Below are 10,418 nucleotides of genomic sequence, written 5' to 3' on the forward strand. Positions count from 1 at the left end.
ATAAGCCGTGTGACTTTTGCATGTGTATTACACTCTCGCCGAAGTTTGGTGATGGTTTAGGACAGAAGAGGCATTGCCCAGGTGTAAACGAATGCATGGTCGCGTGAAGAGGGTCGATTGGCTCCTTCAGAGAGATGGTTGTAGAGTTGATTTCCGGGCTCGGTGATAAGCTCATTGGTAGCGTTGAAGGCGGCGTAGTTGTGGTTAGGGTCGTAGTTGTTGTCATCACCAGCATACCAATCGATTGAAAGGAGCGTTGTTTGGAAATGGGTTGTGCTTGAGTCTGTGGTTCTCCTTAGGCGTTGATGGTTTTACAATTGTCTGAGTGGCATGGGACGGATTGCACTTCTATCTTTTATAAGTTTTCTGTGACCAGCACGGCTGTTGAGCTGGCATACAGCCACGTTACTTGATAACTTAGGTTCGTTTGGTCGATTGGCGATGGTTTAAGGGGCCATAGAGCGTCTTGGTGTATCAAAGAAACCACGCCAAACCTTTTAAGGCTAAGAGGCAGCGCTTTCGGAGCAAGCCCCACTATGATGCAGAGCATCTACCAATTGGATGCCCCTAAAGTCGCTGATGAGGTATGATTCATAATGATCCATGAAGCCACTTCAACGCGACGCTGCATACAGCATAGCCAGTTTTAGCACCCGCAGTGCCATCGAAAACGAATTAGATCCATTGGTTGTGCATACCCCGAGCCTAGCGCATGTGCTACGCACAGTGACCGGTGAGACTCGAGCTCAATGAACGTAACTCGAGATGAAGTCTATTGCGGATGCTAGACATCTTTACAGGTATAGGCGAGCTTTAACCGTTCTTGAGGAACTCTGGTAACTTAGACTGGCTGACAAATGGTTGATTGGCGAGAGGTATTGCATCCACGGGGATGGATGCTTTCTATTGTTTAATAGATAAGCCTTTGGATCGACTTAGCTGAAAGAAGTACTATATTTAACGAATTGCTTAATTTAGTTACGCACTGGACGGGCTTAATGGTGTCAACATTGGACCTCAGTACGGTACAATGATTGAGGACCAAGACTGGAGACTAAACGCAAGTCTACAAGGTTGAAATGGTGCCTTGTATAGTGGTGAATCCCGGGAGATCCCTTGTGCTTTGCATGCTTTCATGAAGCGCGTGAAGGTAAATGCAATAACACAGAAATTGATCAGCTGAGAAGCAGTAACCAGCGAACTGAACCAGTTGAGGACCACAGCGACTGAGTCAGAGACCTGCAGGAAGGAAAGACCGCCGAAGCACAAAACCACCGCAACGGAATAGCAAGGGACGCCGGCCTTGTTGCACCTCGCCAAAAAGCGGGGCGCCTTGCCTTCAAGCGCCATACCGTACAGCGTACGCGTCGCGCAGTAGGTCGTGCTGTTTCTTGCACTGAAGGCAGAAGTCAAATTTAAGGCGTTCACAATGTGCGGCAGGATAGGAATGCCGAGGATGTCCATTGATTGAACATACGGAGACCCAGCCGCACCCCCCTTGCTGTTGGAGTATGCTTCTTGTAAATTAGAGTCGTTTGAGGGCACGACAATGCCGACAGCGAGAGACCCAAGAACGAAAAAGGCGGTTAGCCGCCAGAGGATAGACTTATATGTCCGAGGCAAAACTGCTCTGGGGTTCTCAGCTTCTCCTGCAGTCATTGAGACGTATTCTGGGCCAGCAATGACGAAAGCAGCTTGTATAAGACAATACAAAAGCCAAGAAAACGACCGAGGCTGCCCTCTCAATAGAGTTCTTTGGATGCGCCGGGGTCGTACCAGTAACGAAAACCGAAGGCATCTTATCGCGGGTTTCCGCCAACCATGACAATGAATGCGTAGGATATTAAGCCCACAATTAGGATAACTTTTCCAATGGAAAGTCAAAACTCAGCTTTGCCAAAGAACTTGACAGCGACGAAATTGAGGATGGTGTAGAGTGACAGAAAGGCGAGGCAAACAGCCCAAATAGGGATAGCCTCTGTCCAGTAGCGTATGACAACGTTGCAAACAGTGATTTCGGATGGTATTTCGTTGATATGTTAGTTACAACGAAGAAACATCCGATGTCGAAACGACGAATACCGCGAATACATGATGGGGGAGAGAGTGCTTACACAATGACGTTTGGAACAGAAAGAAATTATATCCAGCTGCAACTCCAAAAGACTCGTCGACAAATCGGCCTGCAAATCGGATGAAAGGCGAAGAAACAGGCAAAAAGTCGCCATTTCAGACATGCATAGGGAAATGGAAAGCACCACAGGACACCTTCACGAACCAATGTCAATGTTATCGTATTCAAACTGGAGAAAATAGAAGGAACACTTACCATATCATGTATGCAATGAAAAGACTGCCTGGCCCGCCACTTAATAATCCCTTACCGTTGTTGACGAATAAACTAATTCCATGAATTTTGTCAGTGACAAACCCCTTTCTAATCAAAAGAGGAGGTGGAAGTTTCCGTCCGCTCTACCGATAGTACCTGCAACACCTATTAATTGAATGTGCCGAGGCTTCAATCTTCGGCGGGTGTGGTCAGAGGAGTCGACATGGCCGCTCTGAACCTCGCCATTCCCCAAGTCGACTGCTGAGCCTTGTTTGGCTGGCACCTTGTCCATAATTGCCTTGACTTGAAGACAGGATTGACGATACACCGGTAAATTGACGTGCTTAACATGCAGTTGGCAATGAAAAGGCTATGTAGTAAGCCAATTGGGCAAACCAGCGAGAGCGAAAGGAAAGAGCTGCGATGATAGAGGTTTGAGCAGAGGTTTGACCATCTATATTTGTTCTTTTGCAAGCCTTCCTACGAAGTCAAACATTCCAATCATTTTGCTCAGATACACTGTTATATCGCGTCGATGCTATTCGTAGGATAGTTTCTTATCTATCCAAGGTATCCTAGACAGTCTGAGGTCCCTTGCTCGTGCTACGATAAGTGGGTTTCAATTCACTACGATAAAACACCTTCGTCAATAATTCAGTGATTAACTTTTCTCTATCATAATACAATCTACCGAATGGACGTCCTAATCATCAGCTCCGCAATCTTTGACATGGCCGAGATAGCTGTTCAATCGGGATAGCCTGTCCGCCCGAAGCCCAAAGTCCCATCAAGACCAGGAGCTTAGACGGGCGGCTCTGACGGGCATTTTCTGATTGGTTAACTACTTCGTTAAATTCGACCTTTGGCGATAAGACAATTCTGATAACTGGGTCCCCATAGTGGCACATGGACAATAACCAACTGGTGAGAATGGTGCTAGATTCCACAAACCCCAAGGGCTAAAATCGATATCTAGGATCAGTACACAAAGGAGACGAAACATTTGATGACGGATGTTCTGCCTATTGATCGCTCAAGTCTATCTGATAATTGCTGGTTTTATTTGTATTTCAGTTCATTACTTACACTCGAATAGTTCCAGACTGAAGCATTGTGCCGCATATGAACACCATCGTTTTCATTAATACATGTCGTCTGAACACGCCCAAGCTTCAAGAAATACATCGATAACACCCTTACCGACATCATCATGGCCCTCGATGATTTGTTCTAAAAAATTCCAGCATCTTCCACCACTCATTTTCGAAAGGGCCTTTACGCGTTGTGTCTGCAGTTGGCACAATCTTGACACTTTGACGGCAGAACTATTATCGACGCCGCAAAAGGCCCCGATGTTGCATGTCTCGGCCATGGCGTGCCCGAGGTGAACAAAGCCGCCACCCAGCAGCTTAGCAATGTCGGCCACCTCTTCTCGGGCGACGGTTTTTGCGAGAATACCACGGAAGAGCTGGCCGTGCACATTCTCGATGGCCATCCGGGCGGCCTGAGCAAGGCCATCTTCCTTGGCTCCGGCAGCGAGGCAACTGAATCCATGATCAAGCTGGTGACGCAGAACTGGGCCGCCAAAAGGGAGCCGCGCCGCATCAACTTCATTGCCCGCGAGCAGAGCTACCACGGCAACACGCTCGGCGCGCTTAGCATCACTGGCTATGAGGGACGCCTTAAAACTTACCAACACTAGATGTCCAAGAATGTGTCATTTGTTGATGCTTGCTGCGTGTATCGTGGGAAGTTCGATGGAGAGTCGGATAAAACCTACCTGAAGCGGTTAGTTAACCAGATCGAAGCCGAGTTTCAGCGTCTTGGTCCGGACACGGTCGCCGCATTCGTCGCTGAGACGGTGGCAGGTTCGACGCTGGCTTCGGTTCCCGCAGTCGAGGGCTATTTTCAAGCTGTGCGAGAGATCTGCGATAAGTACGGCGCTCTGTTGGTTCTCGACGAAGTCCTCTGCGGCATGGGCAGAACCGGAACCCTTCACCCATGGCAGCAGGAGGGGATTCAAGGTCCTGACATACAAATGATCGGGAAATCTCTCGGAGGTGGTTTCATCCCCGTCTCCGGGGTTCTCGTTCACCAGCACATCTTTGACACCATCGCAACGCCGCAGGGAGCTCTGGCAGGAGGGCACACCTTCCAAGCTCATCCAACTGCCTGCTCCGCGGCTCTAGCCGTGCGGAGAATCATTCAGGACCGAGACCTTCTATCCAATGTCCGGCTGCAGGGCCAGCTCTTAGGCCAGCTCCTGCACGAAGAGCTCGGTCAACACCCACTTACGGGTAACATTCGAGGTCGCGGACAGCTTTGGGCCATAGAGTTCATGCGAAATCCGGCCACGCGCACACCCGTCTCCGAGGACGATAACTTCTCTTACCGGGTCGTTGACGAGGCTGTTGAATCACAGTGTGTTCTTGTACTGAAAAACATGGGCTTCCCAGGGACATGGAAGATTGACTCCGTTGCGATAACCCCACCATTTATTGTGACGGAGATGGATATCCGAGAAGTTGTCCAGAGGTTACGAAAAGCAGTTGAAGAGGTTGATAAGCCGTACTTGCAGTCTGATGGAACTTTGATTCGTCCATGATGGGAATTATGTACGGAGTTAAATCCCAATTTGAAGATAATGCCACAGTATCACTTTGATATCGGGTGTTTCTCCATGTGAGCATTTACGATTAATAAAGGATTCATGGGTAGTATTTCAAACTAGATCTACTGTTTCAGCTCAACACTCGATATAACTTACTAAAATCCAAATAAGACGAACGAAATGAACGAACCAAAACAATATCCAAAAATGCAATCTAAACTTAGATTTCTTTGCTGCTTCCTCATGTAAATCAATCATTAACTGATAGGGAGTTAAATCGATTAAACCTTTTCCAGAACCTCCTACACTCATGACCGAGTTCTCTGCCTTCTCGCTGAGACGCCTTGCTGCTTTCAAATGAATTCCAGACCAGTCGATCCATTGAGTGTCCCACGCACCCTCGAACAGGGTAAATTACGCGTATCATTGCTCCATTCTCGAGAGGATACTCAATAACTCTCCTGTCTTTCGTGTCCAAAAGCAAAATCAGGTGGCATTGGCCATCGGCAACGGGTCTCTTAACATCGGCGCCGTGATGTGCCAATAGTTTGACAACTGCTTCTCCACCATCATCATAAGGTTCTAAAAGGGGCGAGTTCCTCTTCTCAAAAAGGTTCTCCACCTTTAACTCCATAAATATCGGTAAAGGTGCTTGAAGATGGCCCTTTGTCCTGGGGCGAACCTGCCATCAATGTCATGTTCCTCATTTTTCCTAAAATCTTGGCGCGTATTACTAGGGGTTGGTCGGTGAGGCGATCGTTGCCCACAAATGACCTTTCCGTACTGCTAAAGATCATCGACACATTGTTCCCAGCTCAGCCGGCTGTAGTAGTTATCAGGGTCCGCCGCCTCTCTTCAGCAACATTTTGACAATTTTCAGTCCTTCAAGCAAAACCGCTCTTTTGAAGGAGACTAGAACCCTGATCTCTTACCGGTGTCAGCTCCATAAACGAGCAAAATCTTGTTGATAGACTTTTGGCAAGAAGCAACAGCGCTATGCAGCGGAGTCTCGAGACTTGCACCAGGTCCATCGACGTCTGCACCGTATATTAGCAGAAGCATGTTTACACTATCGTTGCCAAACCGAACGGAGCGAAGCACCGCGAGCTCTCTCGGTGGACTTATTTACATCCTCTCCGCTATCTGAAAGCTTGATGACAAGACTTCTGCCAGCGAGAGTAGTGGTGATGTAATAGCTTGTGATAGTGTCGGTCCAGAGAAATGATTCCGTGAGCTTGCATTTGCGTCCTCTTCTGATAAAGATCAACAATACGGTTCGTCGACGAGGCAAATGCGTGCTGAAGTGGTATATCTAAAGAGCTACCGAACGATCTGGTCACATCTGCCCCCAGCAGAAGTAGGAGCTTGAAAATGGCCCCATTTCGAGACAATATTGCGCTTGATAGCTGCATCTTGTTTGTAAGGGTTCCTTTAGCATCAAAATATACACTGTGAACTAGTAAAAGCACAGCTGTAGATTACTCCCAAGCAGGGACAGCTCGTAGTGATAATGTCTTGTTGAAGTGACCGCTTCTACGTCAAGATTCACCTTCATCTCTTCGCCAATTTCAAGAAGCAAATTAATTCCAACCTTTGTCTCAGGCTGATGGCATCGAAAAGCCAGAAAACCACGTCTTTACATGTTTGATCGGCACTCATGCTGGAATAATGATAAGACCTTTCAACTAGGTCGTATTGGTTAATCGTAGCGCATCCAGTGGCGTCGGGTTTAATCGACCTGCGGACAGATATAGAGATGTCACAGCTATGATCTGCCAAAAGTCCCATGATTGTCTGGTACCCATTCCTAATGGCCCGTCTCAAGATGGTCTCTCTGTTATCGAGCGTGACGTTCATGTTCGACTTTTCTGATTCGAAAAGAACTCTGAAAGACGGTTTATGTCTCTGTCGATGGCCAGCTGTGCCGGTGCGAGGCTACTTTTAACACTGCGAGCATTCGCATCAAAATCCTTTGTGAGATATAGTAGCTTGACAGCAATCGAGTTTTGGCACTGATGCAGCCTACAATAGTGCCCATCTTTCAAGATGATCTCTCATGTTGGTATCGATTCCTGGCTTTTCAAGAAGGGATATAATGGTTGTGATGTGACTCATAATCGCAGTGTAAAGTATTTGTGTTCAGTCATGGTGATGCGTTTACCTCACCGCCGTCTTTAACTCAACAAACTCACCAGGTATTTAAAGGCAGCTAGATGAAGCCAAGGTGGTGACAGACTAATAAAAATAGCCAAGCCAAAAGCTTCATAACATGATCGACATAGCCTCCTAGCTGCCACTAGATGCGACTTATGACATCTTCGTAAGTGAAATTATATATAAGCGTCTTGGATCCAACTGAAAGTGTCAGAGGATGCTGGGATCATAGAGAGGAAGTCAAAAATAGGGCCACTTGATGGATGGATTGGGGTATGTGCTTAATACCATTTAATTCTGGCTTGCCCACACATAGCCCGAGACAAGAGCTTACATCCTCATCTGCCTCAACCAATCAGGAGTCCACCGGTATATGCCCTTGGGTCCCTGGCCGATTACCTCGAAGTATTGCCTGTTCTTGTAACGAGCAAGCCAGCAACCTTTTTCAGATTACAGCTTTTGGTATTGCGGAGTAGCTTCGAATTTTCTGTGACAAAATTTAGCAAATCATACATTTGGACATTTATCTAAACGTGTGTGTTCTACAGGACCGCTCTGATCTCGATTCTTGTAGACTGAACGCCTCTAAAACGGTTCTCAATTTGAGAAGAGATATCCGGATCCAACGATAACATTGAAATTAAGCTACAAGACTAGTACCATATAAGTTTCTGGAGCTAGTTAAAGATACTGGATCAGCACCTGCATTATTTTGAATTCCTTGAGAGTAATTAGACGACGATCGCACTTAAAGAAGATGAACTATTAATAGGTATAGCCGCAGCCAGTTGACACCGAGATGCAAACACCACTAATGGAGGAGCCCTCGGGTTTTATGGTGCAGTCTTTGCCATCACAGTTTCTGTCATCGCTGCACGGAGTAGATACTTAAGGAAAAACATGAACTGCAGCGAGAATAGTGGCAAAGATGATAGGGAGTCTCATGGCCATGATCTGTGAAGGGCCGGTGAGAGAAAGACTAATGGCAGTACTTTAGTTTATAAACAAGAGGATCACAATGACATCTTACAAGGATGTTGAACAGCCAGGACACATATATTCATCTTCTTGCTCTCATCGATATTTTCTTACATGTATTGCACTTATTAATCAAGTGAAACCTTAATAGAGATTCTGAATCGGTTACGAATGTATTGTTACATCATAACAGTTACTTTCATTTGGTTTCAAGAAGTATTTCATGACTCATTTACTCAAGACTGGAGGTATTGTCAAGCTGACTACAGGTGTGGATCAAGCGAGGAAAGATTCAGAGGGATATCAAGGGTACACGAACACATCATCAAACAATAAGAGCTATTGTATGTTTCCGGTAACTAACTTACGCAAATCAAATGCTTACTTGAAGGCACGGCGACATTACACGCTATCCAATGGGTTGCTGCTGTACTTCCATACTTTAGGTTCCCTTTCAAATACAATCCATTCGGTAAGGGAATCTTCAAAGGCCACTCTGATCACAACATGTTGTCATTTCAAGGCACGCCTGATTACGTGATATCATGCCCACGGTACATGGAACAACATGTTTGATATTTAAATAAGTTTTCAGGCATACCAAAGAACATAGGCAATGCCACCAATACCTTTTATCACACAGATAACTATCTTTTACCCAGGCTTTCTATGGTTGACTGAGCCAGACATGACGCCTGGCTTGTCGAACCCCGGCTGTTTGCATTCAGTATAACTTGTGCTGATTGCATGCAGGAGCGTACCCACATTGAAAAACCTGCCAATCTTTAAACAGTTACACGGTAATGATAACTAAGACCTTGTAGGGTGTTGTTATCTTAAGACAGAAAAATATCGTCTCAACGTTCCTCGTGTTCAGTTTAACGTCCACAGTCAACCGGAGCAATCATAAGGTAGACATACAAGGGTTTTTTTGTTCTTTAAGTTCACCCTTCCTACAACAGTATCAGCTAAGCTTGTATAAAACACAATTATTGAGTATTGTTGATCAGGCTATTTACCACGCCATGTGGCTCTTAGTTCATGACCTATAGTAAACATGATATTCTTCACCCCGATATGTGAACTGTCCGTCCTCCATAACCTTGATCTTGAAATCAAAAGAGGCTTGATACGGCGATAAGTTCTGCTTGACAATACCTACCATCTGGCCCATCAATAGCCATCAACAATGTAGACATTAGGCCTAATCAAGTATACGAAGACTTCGGTATAGAAAGTCTAAACAACTCGCGCAACATTGTTTATATACCGCTAGGATACAATATGAACCCTACTCTTAGTGTGGTTTCCATTAAGTATATTATGTGAGTGTCATATAACTGACTCTTGCACCGACTGCTGTAAATTAAGATGCACTATTTCTAAGTCTGAGATTCGGATGCATCGGGAAGATAATCTATTGAGCAAAGACAGTCTCTGAAACGAGTCTAGGAATCAGGACAATATGTAACAAGCGCTGATTTGAATCTGCCAGCAGGAAAATTTCAATCAATTGAGTAGTAGTTATAGCATAGCTAGGATGAGGGTAACATCTACTACATCACCCTTTTAAATATTCCTCACGACCATACCACGCTTAGGACAGGCATGATGAAATCCCATGGTGCATTGATTGGCTTTTCTTAGGGTTAGGGTCATTAGGGATATGCAAATTTCTGTCACCAGCATTATCCGGCCTAGTACTGAGATGACAACTGTCAAATTACAACCAGATTGAATTTAGACTCTGGGACAAGTTGATATTGCATAAATCTGTTGCATTTTGTTCCATATTCTAGAAGACAAGTAGATCTACTTACGGCTGTGTGTCAAGTTTGCTGAGAGTCCTTCCTAGAACGCGAGTATGTATTGCTAACAGAGGAGGAATAGGCCGCCCATGCTTGGCCAAATCTTAGATATGACACTGAGGCTGCAAACTCTCGCGCTTGCGTTCCGCATATGTCTAAAAGACATCAGTCTAGCTGTTCCTTTGTAGAATCACACCCGCAATAATAGCGAAATAGCCATTTTTATGAATCCTAGGTCTCCCTCCGCTACTTAATTAAGCTTCCACGACGCAGAGCTACTCTACATCATCTACTGAAATGCGCCATATGACGACTACCGTGTTTCTATTTTGTTCTCTTTGCATTGCAAAGAAAGGAGTATGTTACAGTAGGAAGATTCGTGCAAGGCCACTTCTATGTCGGTTTTGACGTAGACTATTGGTTCTGCTTGTGCACCTTAAACGTTCCGAATTTACATTAGCCAGAGAATACACTCTGGTAGCCTGACCAGCTACAAGTTGTAGAGTCTGTCTCCGGATAAATAACACAACTGGTTAGA

The 10,418-nt window shown here is 45.6% G+C and overlaps 3 protein-coding genes across 3 annotated transcripts; 2 read left to right on the forward strand and 1 right to left on the reverse strand.

The window, feature by feature from the left end:
• Positions 1-1,017: 1,017 nt before the first annotated feature.
• Positions 1,018-1,798, reverse strand: ColSpa_12333 (general amino acid permease AGP2; the record flags this gene model as incomplete). Its single annotated transcript, XM_049278545.1, is given in 2 exon segments — positions 1,018-1,670; positions 1,687-1,798. The coding sequence occupies 2 exon segments, from the start codon at positions 1,796-1,798 to the stop codon at positions 1,018-1,020; spliced, it is 765 nt and encodes a 254-aa protein (XP_049134502.1).
• Positions 1,799-3,539: 1,741 nt separating this feature from the next.
• Positions 3,540-4,031, forward strand: ColSpa_12334 (putative aminotransferase; the record flags this gene model as incomplete). The annotated part of the gene is made up of 2 exons (XM_049278546.1): positions 3,540-3,556; positions 3,653-4,031. 2 exons carry the CDS (start codon positions 3,540-3,542, stop codon positions 4,029-4,031), a joined length of 396 nt encoding a protein of 131 aa, XP_049134503.1.
• On the forward strand, positions 4,032-4,934 carry ColSpa_12335 (putative aminotransferase; the record flags this gene model as incomplete). The annotated part of the gene is made up of 1 exon (XM_049278547.1): positions 4,032-4,934. One exon carries the CDS (start codon positions 4,032-4,034, stop codon positions 4,932-4,934), a length of 903 nt encoding a protein of 300 aa, XP_049134504.1.
• Positions 4,935-10,418: the final 5,484 nt, after the last annotated feature.

This window comes from Colletotrichum spaethianum (genome assembly GCF_022836535.1).
Source record: "Colletotrichum spaethianum MAFF 239500 DNA, contig61, whole genome shotgun sequence".
NCBI lineage: Eukaryota > Fungi > Ascomycota > Sordariomycetes > Glomerellales > Glomerellaceae > Colletotrichum > Colletotrichum spaethianum.